This window comes from Pteropus vampyrus, unplaced genomic scaffold (genome assembly GCF_000151845.1).
Source record: "Pteropus vampyrus isolate Shadow unplaced genomic scaffold, Pvam_2.0 Scaffold20, whole genome shotgun sequence".
Lineage (NCBI taxonomy): Eukaryota > Metazoa > Chordata > Mammalia > Chiroptera > Pteropodidae > Pteropus > Pteropus vampyrus.
The window spans coordinates 12,036,173-12,056,951 of record NW_011888801.1 but is presented as its reverse complement, the minus strand read 5'-3'; the positions used below and the strand labels follow the sequence as shown (position 1 = coordinate 12,056,951).

Here is a 20,779-nt window from a genome sequence, read left to right as displayed (position 1 = left end):
GAACCTAACTTTCCTTTGTCCTGCTGGGGGCTCCTCGTGGGTGGAACCCAGTAGAAGCCTGAGGGTAAGGAAACTTTTTGATACAAGTCAGCCTTCTAGGGCTGAGATCAGGGTGGAGAGTGGATCTGGAAGGACAAGTGAAAGATATATATCTGGGGTAATATCTAAAAAAAGACCCAAACAAACCAAAAACACCAAACTGTGAAATTCCATGGAAATGTATATAATTATGTAATCACTATCAAGTTATAGAGTATTTTTTAAATTAATTATTATTATTTTTTTAGGTGAGGCAACCCTTGATTGCAAGGACTTTGTCAGCTTACAATCCCTTTTTTTATTTTTTACACCTACAGCACCTGGTTTTCCTAGGTGGTCTCTCATCCAAATAATAACCAGGCCTGACCCTGCTTAGCTTCCGAGATCAGACAGGATCAGGCTTTTACAGGGTAGCATGGCCATAGACAAGATATAGAGTATTTTTATCACCTCAAAAGTTCCTTCATACAACCCTGTGGTCAGTCCCTTTTCCAGTCTCCAATCCCTGACATCCACCTATCTGTTTTATATCCTTGTAGTTCTGTCTTTTCTAAAATGTCATATACATGGGGTCATACAGTATATAGCCTTATGAATCTGGCTTTTTTCATTTAGCATAATGCTTTTAAGAGTATTCCATATTGTATCCATCAGTAGTTCATTCCTTTATATTGCTGAGTATTTCATTGGGTATATGTTTCATAATCCATTTACTGGTTGAAGGACATTTGGATTGTTTTCAGTTTTTGGTAATTATGAATGAAGCTACTATAAACATTTATGTTTAAGTTTTTGTGTAGACATGTCCTTATTTCTCTTGGGTAAGTACCGAGGTTTGGGATTGCTGGTTATAAAAATATTGATCTCATTTAAATGTTTGCAAAGGATACAGTTTCCTGTAAAATAATAAATAATATAATTTTCTATTAAAATGAGCATTTAAAAATAAAACATGCAGTTTAGTTACAGTGATTTCTTTTAACCTTTTTATAGTAAAATAAAACAGATACAGAAAATCACACAATACATAGAAATATATAAGTTGAGCTTAATGAATTATAAGAGCAACAGCTGTATATCCACCACCCACCTCAAGAAATGGAATTTTGCCAGCCACTCCAGAGCTCTTTCACCCTCCAAAAAACTGCTATTATTGAGCAACTGCTGTTATCAGTAACTGTCTTTTATCATACTCTCCTTCTTGATTGCAGATGCCATAATTATTTGCTGTTCATTTTCATACATTAAAAAAAATGTGTTCTTTAACAGCCCAAAGAGTTGTAGTGCTCCTTTTACTTTTTGAAATTGTATTTCTGTCCCACTTCCCCTTCAGAATTTTTTCCTAATGAATATATTTGTGTTTGGTCCTTTAATGGTTATCCTTTTCATAATTCTTTGTATAAAAATATATAAATTTAAATTTAAACTTATAAGAATTTTCTGTGATTATAATGCTCTAAATATTTAAAAATTCTAGTATTATAATTGATCAAATATGAATGCTATACATTTTAAAGGCAAGTTTATTGGAAATGTATCTATGACATGGGTGGGGCTTTTTAAAATTAATTCATATGTATGTGGATGACTGTCATTTGCTAAAATAAGAAAAGGATTTGGCATCAATCTATTCTTATTTTTTGGTACATGTAAATATAGAGAAACCATATTGACAAAGTTGATGGAAAGAGTTTTTGTTTTATAGCAGTTTCTAATTGGAAAACAACAGTTGGAAAACACCTGATGTGCAAAGGATTTGTTACAGAATTCTTAGAGTTACTCAGTTATTAAGCACAGAAGCCAATAATCAACCACATTATATTTCTATAGGTCATGCACCACAGAGCAATGTACCATAGTAATATTAGAGACAGATGAGTGATATGCCATTATTCATATGTGGGAGAGTGAATAATCTCTGGTGAGTTGTGTTTGGACCAGTGTACGTGGGAGAGTTGAGGATTTAGAAGTGAATCTCCTAAAACTTAATTGTGCCTGTGTATATGTTTTGGAAGGTGTTAGCGTAACTCTAGGAGTCTGAGGGGTCTGTGTTTCTAATTTAAAGAGTTAATTGCCAACCTAGAAGGGAGGCCCATAGGTTAAGGAGTTGCTGGGGTATGTGGTGTGTTTTCTGTTCTCCTGGTGAGTAGATATGGGCAGCTTGAGCAGGAAGCCACAGGAGCAGACAAGTTCCTTGGCTAGCTGGTGGGGTATGGCATTTGGCAATAAGGCTGTGGTCATGTAGGAGGAGGGGAGGTTGAGTTGACTTGGACCGCTCTGTGTAGTGGGCCCAGCTGAGTAGCACTTTTGAAGTTATTTCACGTTTTAAAATTACGTGTGAAATTTGTGTTTGATAGGCATGATTTATAAAATATAAAAATGTTTTAAATTACCAGTTGAAATACTTAACATTTTTAGAAATAGTTTTTACCTTTCAAATATGAATAAAATTGATCCACTGAGAAAGATATACCTCAGTTTTTCCTGTGTCTTTTTAGGTGCTGCTGATAAATAGCTACATACCCTGTAGACAGTGAAAAAAATAAAGTTCTCTTCCACAGAAGCAAATAATAAAATTTTAAAAATTATTTATTATTATTTAGGCCTACAGCACCTGATCTTTCTAGGTGATCTCCCATCCAAGTACTAACCAGGCCCAACTCTGCTTAGCTTCTGAGATCAGACATCAGGCTTGTTCAGGGTGACATGGCTGTAGACCATGGACCGTGGCTCCACTGGGGTGTGAAACCCAGACCTTCTGCGTGTAAAGCAGACGTGCTAACTGCTACACTGTGGAACCACATCCAAAATAATTTCTTATATAGCTTTTCACAATCTTAAATATGCATAGCATCAAATCTTTGTATCTTTAAAAGCACGCATACGATGTATATATAATATGCCTTTGAAAACACTTAAGGAGAGATCTTTAAGATGTACACTTTTCTATATTTTTATATCTACCTTGTTTATTTTAGCAGCTTCCTGATTTTCTATTGTATAGATGCACCTTACTTTAAACTAGTCTCAGGGATATTTTGGCTGTTTGTAGTACTTTGCTATTATAAATAAATGCTATATTGACCTTTTTTCTACTTATGTTTTTGAGCATCATGTTAGGAGATGTTTCCAGAAGTGGAATTGAAAGGGCATATACATTTAAATTTTCACTTGATATTGCCAGATTTACCACTGCCAGTCTGACTTTTTTTTTTTTTCATCATCCTCCTAGTAAACTTTGGGCTTTGCCAACTGAAAGGTAGAAAATGGTTTAATTTGGAGTTTAATTTTTTTCATTTTAGAATATGTATATCTGTATTTTTAAATTTAAATTAAAATTTTTATTTAGAAGCTTCCCAGCCCTTATCCCCAGTCACTCTAGTTCTTCACTCCAGACCATTTTTTGTTATTTGTTTCAGCCTTTCTGACATATGCTATGCACATACAAGCAGTTACCTATGTGTATGTATGTATTTTGTGTGTGTGTGTTTAAATCCACAAAATGATAGCATGCTGTTTTGTACCTTGCTCTTTCACTTAATGTATCTTGGGGATAATTCTATGTCAGTATATTAAAGTTTTCTTTCTGGCCTCCTTCCTTTTTTATTTAAAATACTGCATGGTGTGTCAATTTCTATCTGTGCTATAAATTTCTTAACTGGTTCCTTGTTGATGTCAGACGTTTGGGTCGTTCTGATGTTTTTACTTTCTTTTTAAGCTGCTTTATTTATCAGACAAATACCACTTAATAACTTTGTGACTGTCAACCACTAATGTATGTTTACTGTCCCTCATCTGCAGAATGGGATACAGGTTCACATTTCCTTATCTGAAACCTTCAGGGCCAGATCTGTCTTGGAATTTAGGATTATTTTGGAATATAGAAAGTGTATGTATTTTACATTAACACCCTACAGGGTCTGAGGCAGCATGCTAATCAGACAGTGTTTCTTCGTAAAAATAAAATGCCATCTTAAGTAGGATAAATGCTATAAATAGCTTCACTTAGGTCATGTGTTGCTTCAGAATGCATTATGAGAAAACTTAGTTTTCAAGACTTTATGGATATTGGAATTGTGGTTAAAAGCTTGTGAACTTGTATAATAGTACCTTCCTCAGATGGTTGCTATGAGAGCAAATGAATTAATAGTTAGAAAGTATTTAGAACAGTACCAGGCACATACTTGAAGGCTTAGCAAGTATAAATATAGTTCAACTTCGTTTTACTTTGATTTTTTTCCCAGCTTTATTGAGATATAATTGACATATAACATTGCGTATTTTGATTTTTTAATTGTGAATAAAGTAGAATCTCTTTTTATAAGTTATTTCTATTTTTTTCTATTAATTGCCTTTTTATGTCTCTAGATTTTTCTACTGGGATGTTGGATTTATTGATGTGTAAGAATTCTTAATATATTAAAGAAATCAGCCTTTAGCATTTCCCTAATGACTAATGAGTGTATATTTGATATTAGTATAGTTTCTTTGCTCATGAAATATTTCTGTTCAAATTTTTTGCTCATTGAACTTTGAGTTCTTTATATAATCTGGTTGCAGGGCTTTTATCAGATATGTCGCAGATATTTTCTCTGAGTCTATGGCTTGGCTTTGCATTCTCTTAACAGTGTATTTTGCAGAGTAGAAGTTATTTTAATCAGGTCCCATTTTATCAAATATTTCTTTTATGACAAGGGAGTACAGTCTCTTTCCTAGGCAACCCCTTCTTTGTTGGACAGCTCTAATTGATCCTTAATTTCTTGCTCATTAACCCTTATAGTGTCTATGAATTGAATGATTACTATACATTGAATAAGTTTTTCCCCACTTCTCATGACAGCTACTCATACTTACAAGCAGCTTGCATATAATGGCAGCACCCTTTTATCTCCCAAGTTATTTCATGAGTTACGGTCTCCATAGCCCCGCTTCTTTATCAATACAGACTCCTTAGCAGAAGTTGAAGGTTTTGTTTAAATTTAGTCTTTAGCATGTAATACATATTTGCCATTTGCTCATCACATTAGATTTTTAACCTCTCATCTTGACCTCTTTTATTAAGATGGATTAAGATGATATATCTGCCTTAGTATTTCAATTCTTATGAACCACCACTATAGACAGTATAACATAAAAGAACTCAGTATGGGTCTTTTTAAGAGATCTTTTGGCCAGTGGTTTAATTTTTAAACCTTTGCTATTAGCCTCCTTGGGCCTTTTTTCCCCTCATTTGTGTAATGATGGGTTTGTTGTAAAGTGAAAGGAAATCTCTTCACTTTCTTATAAGACAGGTTAAGGAAGTATATCCGTTGTTATGCTACACTTTACAACCCTGTGACCGTTTTGTAACTTCCAATTTTTTCTTCTTAATCCAACAAAATATTCTCCCTATCTGTAAGTTTGTTTCTATTTTATTTATTTTGTTCTTTAGATTCCATATGTAAGTGAAATCATATGGCATTTGTCTTTCTCTGTCTAATTTACTCTCCTCAGCACAATACCCTCTAGGTCCATCCCTGTTGTTACAGGTGGCAAGATTTCATTCTTTTTTTTTTTTTTATGGCTCAGTAATATTCCATTGTATATATGTACCACCTCTGTATCCATTCATCCATTGATGGACACCCCATATGGTTCAATTTTAATATCTCTTTTGGTTCACATACGCATGCATTTCTCTTAAATACTTTGAAATGGAGTTGCTGGGTCATAGCATGTGTTTTGTTTGGCTGTTGGTGGTTGTGTAGTGATCTTATTATGGTTTTAATTTGTACTTTTCTAATAACTAATGTACGTACATACCTTTTAATATATTTCTGTTTTATATATTTATTGAATATCCTTTTTTATCAAGTGACTGGTCAAGTCCCTTGATCATTTTTATATTGGATATCTTTTTATTGAGTGGTAAGCATTCTTTACATATCTTCTCCCCCTCCTCCACCGCCCCCCCCCCCCGCCCCGCCACAGTTTGTCTGGTAGTTCTCTTAAGTAGTGTTTTTTAATGGACAGATTTAATTTTGATGATATCAAACGTCTTTTCCTTTATGGCTAATTCTTTTTGTATCTTGTTTAAGAAATCCTTCCCTGCCTGAGGTAATTTTCTCTTTCATATTTAGGTCTCTAATTCATCTGGATTTGCAAGAGCTCTTTTTAAATTAAGGAAATTAACCTTTTAGAATAATAAGAGTTGCAATTATATTTTTCACATTTTCTTTTTTTTTGACTTAAACATATTTTGCCATGCTGAAATTTTAGATTTTATGTAAATTAATATGGATTATGAGTTCTGTATCTGAGAAAAGAACTTCCCCATTCAGGGTAATGCATTTTTTAAAATTTCCTTTTATTTTATATGTGTCAACTTTTCCATGTTTAAGTCTTTGATTCATCTAGAATATATTTTCATATTTGAGGTAAAAAAACAACTTTTTCCTACGTACTCCAGTACCCTTTATGGAATAATCCATCTTTTCTGTAGAGATTTGAAATTCTACAATCAACATATACTGATTTTCCACATGTATTTGTGTTTTTGTGCTTTAAACCAATACAAAAGTATGTTTGAGTGTTTGAAAACTTGGTAAAACTGTAGATACTCTCCCTGAAAAAGTTGTGCACATTTTTTCACACAGTTTCACAAGATTTGTGGAACCTGTGAAACGTATTCATACATCTTTGATCAAATTTCCCTTCCCACTTTTTAAATACTTTAGAGTTCGCTTCATTCTTGGAAACCTTAACTCATCTCACCTGTTTAATTTCCTTTATGAAACTATGTATACTCTTATTATTGCAAGTACTGGCATGTTTGTGTTTTTATTTTGAGGGGAGTTGTCTGATTCCTTTCAAACTTGAGAATCCGTAAGGCAAGAGTGGGCATTTAATCTTTTATGTTTTGTTGCTCCTGTTTTTTGGATCAGCAGATTGAGGCTTAGAAAAGTAATGCGACTTGTCAATATTACATATCTAGTTATTGGCTTAGTTGTGTGATTCAGCCCCATACTCAAAACTCCCAAATTCCATGTAGTCTTCTTCATTAAGGTAAAATCCCTCCCTTATATGTTAACCTAATATACTAAAGATTGAGTAATGTCTAGTGATGCTAAAATCTAGTGATGTTAAAAGGCATTTATTAAGTATCTGATTGCAGATGGTGCTGGGCTAAGTCTTGTACTGAGAACTTTCTACACTTCCAGTCTTCACCCTCTAGCTAGAGGAAAAACAGTAGGTCTTATAAGGTAGTTTTGGATTGCTTGCATGAAGCTGATAGACACAGGACATAAAGGAATAGTATTGATGAATTTATAGGTTATATTCCACTAAGAAAAGTCTTAATAGATTATTAAAAATATATTCTGTATTATGGCAAAGTCCTAATAGCTATGATAATTTGCATGTGTGTCTATAACCTGGAAAATATCCTTAAGTATGTTACCTTTTATCTTACCAACCTGTCCTTGAGACATAATTTTATTCATTTTGTCAGGTGAAGAAACTGAACTTAAGACTTCGTTTTATCCAGTAAATGACAGAGCTGGCAGTCATCCAATTCCTAAACTTATCATTGCTAGAAATACATTTCTGTTTGTAAATGATAAATATATGTATTATATATCTGTTTGTATATAGTTTAGATTAAAAAGAGTAATGCTTAGATTCTCTTAAGAACTCATCTTTATTTTCCTTTTTTTCTTCTTTTTATAGACTTGATATTTTGAGCTGTTAAGTGGGTTTATCTGACAGAGAAGCTGGGATATTTGAGGGAAGAAGGCAGTTGAAAGTAAATGCTATTCTACATTTTAGGATAAGATAGCCTTACTTTCTCTTATGAAGGTATAATTACAAACATTTGTTGGAGAGCTAAACGAACTATTGTGACGAACTTGAACAACTTTTCTCATGCATAACTCTTTGTTAATTAAATTGGCTTTTATCTATGTAATGTATTTCAGAAGTTTAAAAATACTTTAATAATTCATTTGTAGGATTGTTTATGCTATATAATTGAATACATGAATAGATTATACTTACTAATATAAATTATATAACAGATAATTTTTAGTGAGAATACTTCTTTCTGTGTAGGGCTCTTTATTACTCTTCGCACATAAACACATTTACAAGATAAGCTCATAACACTCATCTGAAAGGCAATTTATCCTATAAAACAATGCGGATTCTTTTTGATTTTAGAAGAAACGAGAGTTATAAGTAAAACTTGGAAGTAGTAATTTTTAAAAATATGGATAATAAACTTTATTGTTAGCGTAAATTTTGTTATTTTTAAGTCAGAAGAATGGTTAATACATAATTAGAAACAGCCTAAATAAATTTTGTGACATTAAGACAATGAAATGCTATACAATTTTAAAAATGATATTGTATGGTGGTCAGTGACATCTCATAGACCTTTGTGTAGCTAAGCATACTAAGCATTCCCATAGGCATTTATTAATAAGTAATTCCTTCAGTAACACTGTAAAGTCTGGGTCAGTGGCTTCCATTTTGAACAGACGAGGAAATTGAAGTCTTCGGGAAAACTCCCAGTTAGGGGTTTTGCCTGTGCTCTAAAGAACTAGTTTAACCAGGGCAGTAGTAATCTCCAGACTCAGCTACTAGTACTCCTTCCACTTGTTATTTCTTCAGATTTGATTTTGCTTCTACCCCTTTTAAAGTATCAGATGTCAGACTCAGCTTTTAATTTTTAATTTTTCAGTATTTTATGGTTAGTGATTGGTACTACTGAGATTATTAAAACTATAGTTCCTTGTTTTCAGCTGGGAAATATCTAAGACTAAAACAAATACCTATAAATTAGATGTCTTCTAAAAGTAAGTAAACATAAATCTTAGCAAGTTATATTTAAACCCATAAGTGCACTTTTTAAAAGTAATTTTATCTTTGGCACACATTTTGCCAGTATTTTTCTACCAGTGAATTCTGGGCAAATTAGTTATATTTTCATCTCATTTAGAAAGGTAAACATAAATGTCTCTGATGATAAAAATTAAAGACAATGAAAATGATTTCCTCAAGTACAAGGTTAATAGGCAGTTTAAGGTTTACTCCTAGCTAATATGCATAAATAGCCACTGTAGCCACTTAGCTTAGACACCAGAGCCACTGTATTAAAAAAAAAAAAAAAAAAAATTTCTTGAAGTCATATGGACTTTAGAATTAGAAGAAAGAATAGAAAGCAGAAATAGCCAAGGAAACCTGATGCTGGGACAGATTTCTAGATAGGGCTGGAATGCCTCTTGGGCAGCCCTACCACAGGGAAATATAGACACTCTAGAATATTTTCATTTGTGTTGTACTTTTTACATTCTACTCTATTTTAATTTAAGCATTTTTATTTGAAAAACCCATAATACCTCCAAGAGGGTTTGGCTGACTCATTTATTTGTCATTCTGAATTGATCCAGTTAATACTACTAAAATCTGTTGAATTTAGGGTAACAATTTTAAGGAACCTGGATGCTTAGGGAGAGGTCACTGTAAGACAGAGCTATGAACTGAAAAGGTGGATGGGGAAATGTCAAATATGTAAACGTTAATTTCTTCACAATTAAAATTTATTGCAATTATTTCAAAATTAATTGGTTCTATACTATTAACTAGTCAAGTTACTTGTTATTTGTTAACTTTTACATTGATGTTATTCATGCTTTTATCCTTTGACTATTTTTAATTTTTACAGGTAAAGTGGAAAATTTTAGTGAAGAATATGAAAAGAATAGTCACCATATTTACAAAAATGCTGAAGACAGTAGTAAGAAACCCAATGCAGAAACTGTAGTGGCTTCTGGATACAAAGCTGATGAAATCAAGGAAACAAATGATACTTGGAACTCCCAACTTGGAAAAAGGTCAGAATCTCCATCAGAAATATCTCTAATTAAGGGATCTGTAAGAACTGGTTTGTATGAATGGGATAATGATTTCGAAGATGTCAGATCAGAAGATTGTATCTTGAATTTGGATAATGATCCTCTTTTGGAGATAAAGGATGAGGATTTAAAAAATCGGTTGGAAAATCTAAATGAAGCCATTGAGGAAGATATTGTGCAAACCGTTCTTAGGCCAAGCAACTGTAGGACGTACCGTAGGGCCAATAAAGCAAAATCTTCACAAGGAACATCAAGTTTTGATAAGCTATTGGATGGCACCAGTCAGGCCTTAGCCAAAGCAAACAGTGAATCAAACAAAGATAGCCTGAATCAGGCAAAGAAAGGCAGTGTAAGTTGTGGGACCAGTTTTAGAGGGACAGTTGGACGGACTAGAGATTACACTGTTTTACATCCATCTTGCTTGTCAGTGTGTAATGTTACCATCCAGGATACTATGGAACGCAGCATGGATGAATTCACTGCATCAACCCCTGCCGATTTGGGAGAAGCTGGCCGTCTAAGAAAAAAGGCAGATATTGCAACTTCGAAGACCACTACTAGATTTCGACCTAGTAATACTAAATCCAAAAAGGATGTTAAACTTGAATTTTTTGGTTTTGAAGATCATGATGAGACAGGAGGTGATGAAGGAGGTTCTGGGAGTTCTAATTACAAAATTAAGTATTTTGGCTTTGATGATCTCAGTGAAAGTGAAGATGATGAAGATGATGACTGTCAAGTGGAAAGAAAGACGAGCAAAAAAAGAACTAAAACAGCTCCGTCACCCTCCTTGCAGCCTCCTCCTGAAAGCAATAATTCCCAGGACGGTCAGTCTAGTACTAATAATGCAGGTAAGAATTTAACAACAGCTAGTTTCCTCCTAGATACTCACTTTTAATCTATGTTTAATTTTAATAGTAGTACTATTTAGAACCACAGATTACCTTATCCAAGGGTACAGCATTTTAAATGTTAATAATCAAGTTCCACTTGTAAAGAGCCAGGTTGTAGATTGAGGAGTCTTTTCATATTTGTTTTTATTTAATTCTGCTAATCCTCCTATTACATTAGTACTTGAGAGTTTTAAAGTGTGTGTGTGTTCTGCTTTCCCAGACATCTTGATGTTTCAGTTTTGAAAATCCAGATACATTGGAAACATAAGGATAGATTTTGGACATTTTGAACTACACCGATAGTAGGTGGTTGTAATGAGAGAAATATTAGAAAGTTAAAATTGAAGAAAGCTTTGCAGTTGGTTCAAAATTAATAAATGTTAAAAACATTCTCAAGAACTCTTAAGTTTAAAGTTAAGATTAAACCTTAAGAATTATCCTCTTAAATTGATTTAATAAAATTGAAAAATGCTAGTTAAATATTTTTTTACTCTCAGTGGTGAAAATATAATTTTTTTTAATATATTTATTTTTATGGTGACATTGGTTAATGCAATCCAATAAGTTTCAATTGTACACTTTAATAATAAGGCATATGTATGTTTACACTGTGTGTTCACCTCCCAAAGTTAGATTTCTGTCACCACATATTTGACCCCCTTAAGTAAGGACTAGAAGTCTTCGAGGACCATGAGAGACAAACAAAAGAAATAGATTAGCTTTGCTATAATTAAGTCATTACCTGACAAGGGCTTTGTGAAGTGGATTGACTGTTGAGTGAGGAAGAATATGTGACAGCCTCTGGGTTATTTGTATTTGACCAAACACAGTTTTTCTGTATCGGTTTACTTGTTAAAGAAAGCTTTTGTCCTTTTAGGGTCATAGAGGAAGTGTCATTATGATAAATTAGAATTCTAACAGTATTCTTAACATATAGACTTATACTCTTAAATCATCCTTGAGACTACCTACCATTTTGCCTTATTTGGCTTAAAAGTAGTTTTGCTGGATAGAATGAATCACTCTTATCTTTAAAACTAGAATTATATGGGCATAGCCCTAAGGGCTCATCTCTGACACCCCATTGCAAAAAATAAATAAAATAAGGGTATTGTCAGAATTGCCAGTGTTGTCTTGAATCTCTTAGGGAGTACTGAAGTTTGCAGCAGCCTTGTTAGTTACTTGAGATCTGACTGGGTAAATCAGCTTTACAGTTGCTTTCTCAGGGGGATGATAAGTAAACAATGTATGAAACCTGAGCTCCTGTCCTGCTGCAGTTTACTTAGCTCTTATGCTAACCTTGATGGCAAATTATCCTAATCTGTAATTAAAAATCCATGGCTAAAATTTACATCTTGTGGTAATGTAAGTTTTTAAACTTTAAAATGTGAATTCATTAGGCTCTCTTTCACAGACTTCAAGTTGATTCCAAATGAAATTTTGAAACTAGAGACCATTTGATTGATATATCAAAAGTTGGAATTTGAGTCTTTATATAATGTATAAAATAGCAAACATTTTTAAAGTTTGGGCTAGAGAAAAGTCTTCCTTTGTTCTTTCTTTATTTTTTTTAGACTTAAAAAAAAATGACCATTTGGAAATTAATCTAATCTTTTGGTTTTGTGTGAAGATCCATAAATCATTGAACTACATTGTACTAGGTCATTGTATATCTTTTGCCAAGGATAATCGTCTTTTTAAAAATAATGTGATCTTTATAGATGTAAGTGGGCATTCTTTGAAGGCCAATATGATTTAGTGTCCTTAAATTCTAGAAAAATGGTTAACATAGATACCACCTGATATTGCATATATTTGTTTACACTAGACCATACCACTGTCAGTGTTCATAGATATCCAGCAGTTATTTTGCAGAAGAATTGATGTTGCCACTTGCACAAAGTGAAACTGGAGTACATAAATAGGAACTAGGTTCCTGATTTCCTCTCCGTGAGAGTGGGGGTGGGACAAGCAGGGTGAGAATGGGAGAACAAAACTTAATATGATTGGGAATATTTTGTCAACTGTGCTGCTTTTATTTCTTTATTCTTCTCTCCTGCAGTATGCCCCCTCCCTCCCTACCAAATGCTCATAGTTTGTTTGGTAGATAATTTGAAGTATTAGAAAGCTAGCTAGTTTTGGTTACCATTTCAGAAAACTTGGATTTTACAGAGGACTTGCCTGGTGTGCCTGAAAGTGTGAAGAAGCCCCCAAATAAACAAGGAGATAAATCAAAGGAAAATACCAGAAAGATTTTTAGTGGCCCCAAACGGGTAAGTAAAACATTACCAGTGATTTGTATTAGTTATTATTGGAGGGCTCGACTCTTAATTTTTTAATTTGAAAATTACTAACATCACGGCAATTAAATTTTCTTGCAGAAGATATATGATATGTATATACATATGTATGTATACACAAACACACGTGTCATTTTTTAAAAACAACCATTTTTTTTGAAGTATGGTAAAATATATGAGATTTATTATATGCAAGTGTACAGTTCAGTGACATTAAATACATTCACAGTGTGTGTAACCATCACCATTATACGCAAAACATTTTCATCATCTCCATTTTCATCATCTTTATACCCATTCAGCAATAACGCATAACTCCCTCTTTATGTCTCTGCCCTCTGGTAAACACTATTTCTGTGAATTTGCTTATTCTTGGTACTTCATGTAAGCGGCTTATTTCACTAAGCATAATATTGTCAGGGCCCATCCATGTGGTAACATTTATCAAAATTTCAATTTTTTTAAATGGCTGAATGATATTCCATTGTTTATCTATTTGTCTGTTGGTGAACACTTGGATAGTTTTCACCTTCTGTCTATTGAGCCCCTGCTTTCAATTCTTAATGGATATATACCTAGGAGAGGAATTTTGGGGACATATGGTCTTTAACTGCCAAACTTTCTCACCTTGGTTGTACCATTTTACATCTCCACCAGCAATGCACAAGGGTTTTACATCATCACGAACACAGATTTTCTGAGTTTTTTTGATGATAGCTATTGTGATGGCTGTGAAATGGTATCTCGTGGTTTGATTTGCATTTCCCTAATTAGTGATGTTAAGCATCTTTTCATGTATTTATTGGCCATTTGTATATCTTTTTTGGAGAAATGTTTATTCTGGTCCTTTGCCCATTTTTGAATTGAGGTGGTTTTTGCTGTTGAATAATGGGAGTTCTTTATATATTCCAGATATTAATCCCTTATTAGATACATCATTTGCACATAGATTTCCCCCATTCCCTGAGTTGTCTTTTCCTCTCTTGATAGTATGATGTACAAAAGTTTTAATTTCAGCCAAGTCCAGTTTATCTTTTGTTGCCTGTGCTTTTGGTGTCATATCCAAGAAATCACTGCCAAATCAAATGTCATAAAGCTTTCCCTCTATATTTTCTTCTAAGAATTTTATAATTTTAAATCTTACATTTAAGTCTTTGATCCATTTCGAGTATATAATTCTGTGTATATGGTGTAAGAGTCCAACTTCATTCTTAATGCATTATGTAAGTCATTTTAATATGGTTCAGCATAGGTATTGAGAATAACTTGCTTGGCTTTACCTTTTTATTTAAAAAATTCCTTTAATAGCTTATGTTACTGAAACTTACTTTTAGAAGTTGTCTGTATATTTCGTAGATTGAACTGCTTTTAAGCAACTGAAGAATGAGTGTGTCTGTTTTTTATGGCCTATTCTTTTACTTCTGTAAAGAGCCTATTGGGAATCATTTCAGAGTAATTGTGCTGTACTTTTGCTCTCCTAGGTGCCCACCCCAATGAGAAAAAGAGTGCTTAATGCTAATTTCAACAGAGCTAGCTTGTTCTGGGGCCAGGGGCTGGGGGCACATGATGTAGAGACTCTAGTCATTAATGCTTAGGTGAGGTTTTTTGGTTTATATAAAATCGTGTGTGGCATGTATTAATTTCCAGAACAACAGTTATTAGTTTTTTTGGTCTCAGGACCACTTTTCAATTTAAAAAAAAATTATTGAGAATCTGAAAGAGCTTTTGATTATATGTTATATCAATGTTTATTCAGTGACATTAGAAGTGAATTTACATTTCAAAAATACTTACTCGTATTTCACTTAAAATAACCCATGTGTTACTATAACATTTTTATGAAGAAAAAAAATTTTAAGTGAGAAGAATAACATTATTTTACATTTTTTGCAACTCTTTAAAGTTGTGCTTAATAAAAGACAGGTGGATTCTCATATCCCCTGCATTCAGTATATTTCATTATGTTGTTTTGGTTGAAATATATGAAGAAAATCCAGCCTCACACAGATATTTAGTTGTATTTTAAATAGCCTTTTCAGGTCATTATAAACATTCTTCTTTAGTACTACACTAAAACTCAACAAACGAGAGTATCTTAAACATTAATTGCAACTTGGAATCTAACATCATGCCAGCAAACTATTCATGCTGTTAACATTGAAATCTAATAGTTTGTCTTGCACTTTGAGTGGATCTTTTACGCATGCCATCATACTTGATCATTTGGAAAATTCTTGTCATACTAACTTATGCAGATGTTTCCAGTGGTGACACATCTCATTATACAGTATCAAAAAATCACATTAATATCCCTGCCAAACTTGTCAGAAAATTCGTTAAGTATTGGGAAGCTAATAAGTTCATAGTGGTAGATAAAAGCTCTCTAAAATTTTAGTTTTTGCTTAAATCTTGAAATTTTTTTTATTGGCAGAAAGTACTTGAGGAAGAATGACAGCAACAGGCCCATTTGGTTCATGTTTGAGAATATGTCTGCCTAATACCCAAGTCTGTATACGCATAGTTTGTCAATCTTTCAAGTAAAGAATGGTATTCCAGAAAAAAATAGTGGCTAGTTCAGCTCACAACTCAAGCTGTAATGTTTTTTCCTTTGACTTAACCACCATACCCTATACACACAGAAGTGTTTTATGCATACTTATTTTGTTACACAGAATAATAGTGTGTTCAAAGGTTGTGATTTGATAAAATTAATACTTTTTCCTTCATCAAGGGCTTTTCCTTATGTGAAACTGGCATTTATTTTTTAACTGTGAAGTATGTGGCAGTGAAGAATATGACTATATAATGCACTTCAAAGTCTCTACCCTGATGCGTGGTAAGGCACCAACAGCTTTACCCACCATTGCTTTTGTACCATATGTGCAAGTGTCAGGATTGTGAAAAAGGAAAATAACATTACTGTAAAAATGGATTTGGCTTTGTAGACACCCTGAAAGAGTTATGTGAGTCTCTAGGAGCCCATGGACCACACTTTGAGAACTGATTTATAGCTTTCCACTTTTCCTCCCTCTCAATTTTTAATTATGAAAAAAGTTAAAATATACATAAAATGCGAAAGAGCAGTATGATGAATACTTATATCCCTCCACCTAGATTGATTTCAACATAGTTGCACACATGGTCCCTTCCCTATCCCCCTCTTGTCTATTTCTCCTCTCCTTCCACTCCCGCTTCCTTTCTTCCCATTCCTTCTTTCTCCCTTCTCCCTCCCCCTTTATCCCTCCTTCCCTCTCTCTATATATAAATACATTTTTTTTCTGTTTTATTTGGAGTGAGTTGTAGATAGCATACATTCCTTAAGAAAAAGGACAGTCTCATAACTGTGGTTATACGATTATTGGACCTAAGAAAATTAGTAATTCCTGATGTCTAGTCCATATTCACTTTTCCCTAACTGTCTTCACATTGTCTTAGTGATACTTTTTCCCTGCCAAACCGTAATTATTTAGTTGTTATATCTTTAGTCTTGATAGTCTCCTTTTAAAAATGTCCCATAGAACTGATTTTGTTTTAAGAGCCCAAGATATTTGCTTTGTAGAATGTTCCATATTCAGAATTTATGTGATTGTTTCCTGATTATGTCATTTTAGCTGTTACTCCACTATATTAAAATAGTATAGTGTCAAAGAACACTGGAAGTTAAGTCTATAAGCTTGATTAGGTTCAGGCTAAACATATTTCAGCAAGAATACTTCAAAGTGATGTTGTGTTATGTTGCTTCACATCAGAAGCTACATAACACATGTTTATTTTACTGTTAATATTGCTTGACCACCTAGTAAAGATCACCAGCTCTCTCCAAAATAAAGGCACATTTTTCCCGTTTATAATTTAATTAGTAAGCTTCCAGGTGCTGCTCTGGTGCCATGTGAATCTCCTGTTTTCCATTATTGTTTTTACCTCATCATTTTAGCACCCATTGTTGATCTTTGCCTGTATCATAACACTGACAGTTGCAGAATGGAGTTTTCTAATTGCTGTTTCTTTCTCATTTAATAACTAGAATTCTGTAAAGGAGCGTCCCCCCATTCTATCACATAAAATAATTATCACAATAAGTTTTACTTGCTAAATGTATTTACAATAAATTTGGCCGGTCTCAAGTCATTTCACGCTATCTTTTGTGTCCTTTTGATCTTTGAGCACTTCAGTTGCTTTCTGCACAAAAGATGACCCAGACTCATCTTGTACTTTACCCGATTCAATCATGAAATCATCCATTTATCCAAGGATCCTTGATTATTTATTATTTTTTTTTTTAGTGAGGATTACTACTTAGGAATCCAGATCTGAGTGCTCTGTGTTATTCATTGCTTCTAAGGCTCTTTGATTGGACAGAGCTATGAAATATATTAAAAAATAAACTCTGAGTTCATATCAGTAGTTCATTTCATTATAGAATTTTTTACTTAGCTTACTTGCTTTATCCTACAATACACATTACTTTAGAAATTATAATACCAATATTACTGTGAATAATAATTATTTCCACTTTTTGTCTTTAGATTATTTCACTAAGGATAAAGTCATAGTGTTCAAAGTTTTGAAATAATTTTGTCAGTTTATGTTAATTCAGTATTCATTTGGGTTCATTTGTACTTATTTTTGTTCAGTTTTTTAACTTAGTTTTAAACTTAATATTGAAATCATTTCTTTGATACTAAATGGCTTAGAAAGCAGCAGTGTACATGTACTTGACCCGATTATGAAGGAATCTCTCCGGCCTAAAGTAAATCAGGTCATGCAACCTTGTAGGCAAGAGACCTATTTACTGTTGATAGATAATGTCAGAGGAAATATTGCTTATTTATAAAACCAAAAGAGCTATGAGATTGAACTCATTTGAAAGGTGTAATATGGGTAAAGCCCTGCCTTAGAACAGTAGTCCTAAACATTTTATTCCTTGAAAACGGTTACTTCAGTAAATGTTTTAATTTCCTTTTTAACCTCCCATTGAAATATTTTTCAAGACCTTTTTTATTTTGAGTGGAATTATGTCAGATTTTTTTCACTTAGGTATTACTACCATTTAGATGGATCAGTAAGGTTCAAAAACAAAACTTTGATCCTTTATTAAAAAGTAATAATGCTTTGGATCCCATAGAAGTTATATATCTTTATGAAAATATCTAGTTAAAAAATTTAGACGCCTACTCCAGGAAGAGAGCAACAAGAAGTTAAGCAGCATAAAATTCCTAGTTCTTATAAGAAATAGGTCATCCATTCATCTTCAAGACACTACAAGACTACTTAAGAGGTATTAAAGAGAACTATTGAGAAACAGAAATAAGGGGAAATTTTACCTGTTTAGTTTTAATGAGTGTAAAGGAATAGAGGAAATAAATGGGATCAACGTTTTAAGCATTAGGTTAAATGGCATGTATAAATATAGTGGAAATGATAGATTTGTTTTATATACAAGAAATTAGGATTTATGTTTTTTGTGCAAAAATAAGATAAGCTCACTTCCCCAGGGATTTTTATGTAGGTTATCTCCCAAATCACCAAAGAAAGAATGGAGAGGCTCTAGGTAGGTGGGTGTAGGAAATGTTCTCAACAGCTGTTGTAAATTCTCTATTATGATAGAAATACCCTCACGTAGCTGGTAGGCCAGTGGGAGTATCTGGATCTTCTCTAATCTGATTAGATTTAAAGACACTAATGACCTCATTTCCAGGTGATTAAGAGGTAGCCCATGGCTTGTAGTGGCAAAAGTTTCCCTCCCTCCCTATCAGACTTTGTTAACCTCAACACTGTAGATGTTTTACACTGTATAAATCTTAGTTGTGGAGGGTGGCCCTGTACATTGGAGGATACTAAGAAACATCCTTGGCCTCTACCCAGTAGGTGCTAGTAGCATTTCTCTCCAACTCCCCAGTTTCAGCCAAAAATGTCTTCAGACATTGCTAAATGTCCTTCGAGGGAGTCAGAATGGATCCCCAGCTCATTGAGGGTGTATGTGTATGACTTGAGGATAAGTTGTAGACTTGATGAGGCTTTATTTATTTTGATACTAATATTTTCTTAGATTTAGCCTGTGGATGTTTCTTCAAACTTACTTTTGATGTGTCCTACCATTTTGTATTTTCTTTACTGACACACTGAGGTGTTCAAGGCTCAATATATACATTCCCAGCTCTATTGTAATCAGCCATTTCTCCAAGGGCCACTGGTTTTTTTTAGTGGAGAATGGTATTTAGAAATAGAGATCTGTTCACTAAGTATAGTCTTTCTTATGGGATTGTCATTGCTTCTAGGCCTTCTTTGAGTTGACATAGAAGTAGGAAAATTAGATATATGCATTCTTTTTCTCTTTCCCTCTTTCTCGCTTCCCCCCTTACACTGCACACTGATTTTGTTTCTATGTATATTTAGAACACATGAATTCAAACTGATAATCTCCAATATTAGTTCAACACCACATATTTTTATATTAGCCTTCTCACTTTCCACATTTTACTTCACTTCGCAGACAGTAAGAAATCTGGTTTCCATTATCCTCAACATGTTTACATATTTGTTCAATCCTCATGTATGTAACCAATTTCCTGACCACACAGGCCACCACCTCAGCTTTAGTGCCACTAGTCAAGAGGTCCCTATTCTCTTTCCCTACGTCCCCATGGTAGAAAACATTAACTTTTAAAGCTTGCCAGATGTGAGAATTTTTCTTAACACCTCACCAGGGATATAGAGAAGGGTTGTTCATAACAGGATTGAGGCTGGCTGGGGGAACATGTGAGGCAGAAGGAAGACGAAGAGGGTAAAGAAAGAACATAGTTGAAATGATTACTCAGAAAAGTTATCACTTGCTATGTGGAGAAAAGTAAAGGGTTTGAAAGATTAGGTTGGAACATCTGGATGTAAGTACCTGTTTCTATGTACAGTTTTGATAATTTGGCAATTTTAACGATTTTTCTTAAAAAAATGCCATTTTATTTCTGATCACTGGCTTACCGTTTCCCTGCATTTTATTATTTGCAGTTGTCATATATGTGGTAGTACATATTTAGATCATTTCTTCTGCCTGCCCTGTTTTTTGTTTGATTTCTGGCTTTTCATTCAGCTGTTGCTTACCTGCCTTCATAAGGCGTTATCAGTATAATCATCCTAACTTTCATTGTTTAGAGAAGGTTACATTTTACCTGGGACTTTGGCCATCTTATTTTGCCAGTTAAGGCTGCTACTGGGTCATTGATGAAACGAACCATAATATTAATCTGAGTTTCAATTCTCAAATATTTGTATCTTCACGTTTGTTATTTCCCTGTGATTTAATGCTGGGCTTGTCTGGGACTATCTTTTGTCTGACTTTTAAAGGAACATTCTGGATTTTATTTTTTTCTTCTGTCATTCAATATGGCGCTGGATAGTGGGCTTCTGGGCAATTAAAATTTGATTATCAGTATAATCCATAGTTACAAATGTAGCTGTATTTGAAAGTTAAAATTGCATAAAGCTACAGTTTTAAAGTTAAGTATAGTTTTATAAACTCATTTTTTGTTTCATAAAATGAGTTAATATAGGTTAGCAATTTAAAAACATAATCTTAAAGTTGAAGAGATTTTAAAGGACAAGTAGTCCCACCTCCCACCCAAGAACATATGTTCCTTCATAGTATCCTCTAGCTGTT

At 33.5% G+C, this 20,779-nt stretch overlaps 1 protein-coding gene and 2 pseudogenes across 2 annotated transcripts in view; 1 reads left to right on the top strand and 2 right to left on the bottom strand.

The window, feature by feature from the left end:
* WAPL (WAPL cohesin release factor) overlaps positions 1-20,779 on the top strand; it is a 67,271-nt gene that overhangs the window by 10,668 nt on the left and 35,824 nt on the right. The window contains exons 3-4 of one of the 2 annotated variants that reach the window (XM_011355350.2): positions 9,743-10,783; positions 12,998-13,098. In XM_011355350.2, coding sequence (XP_011353652.1) covers positions 9,743-10,783; positions 12,998-13,098 — 1,142 coding nt within the window. Of the gene's footprint in view, positions 1-9,742; positions 10,784-12,979; positions 13,099-20,779 lie in introns of both variants that reach the window. The other variant, XM_011355349.2, reaches the window with a different exon arrangement.
* LOC111736543 lies at positions 348-466 on the bottom strand (annotated as a pseudogene).
* On the bottom strand, positions 2,642-2,757 carry LOC111736566 (annotated as a pseudogene).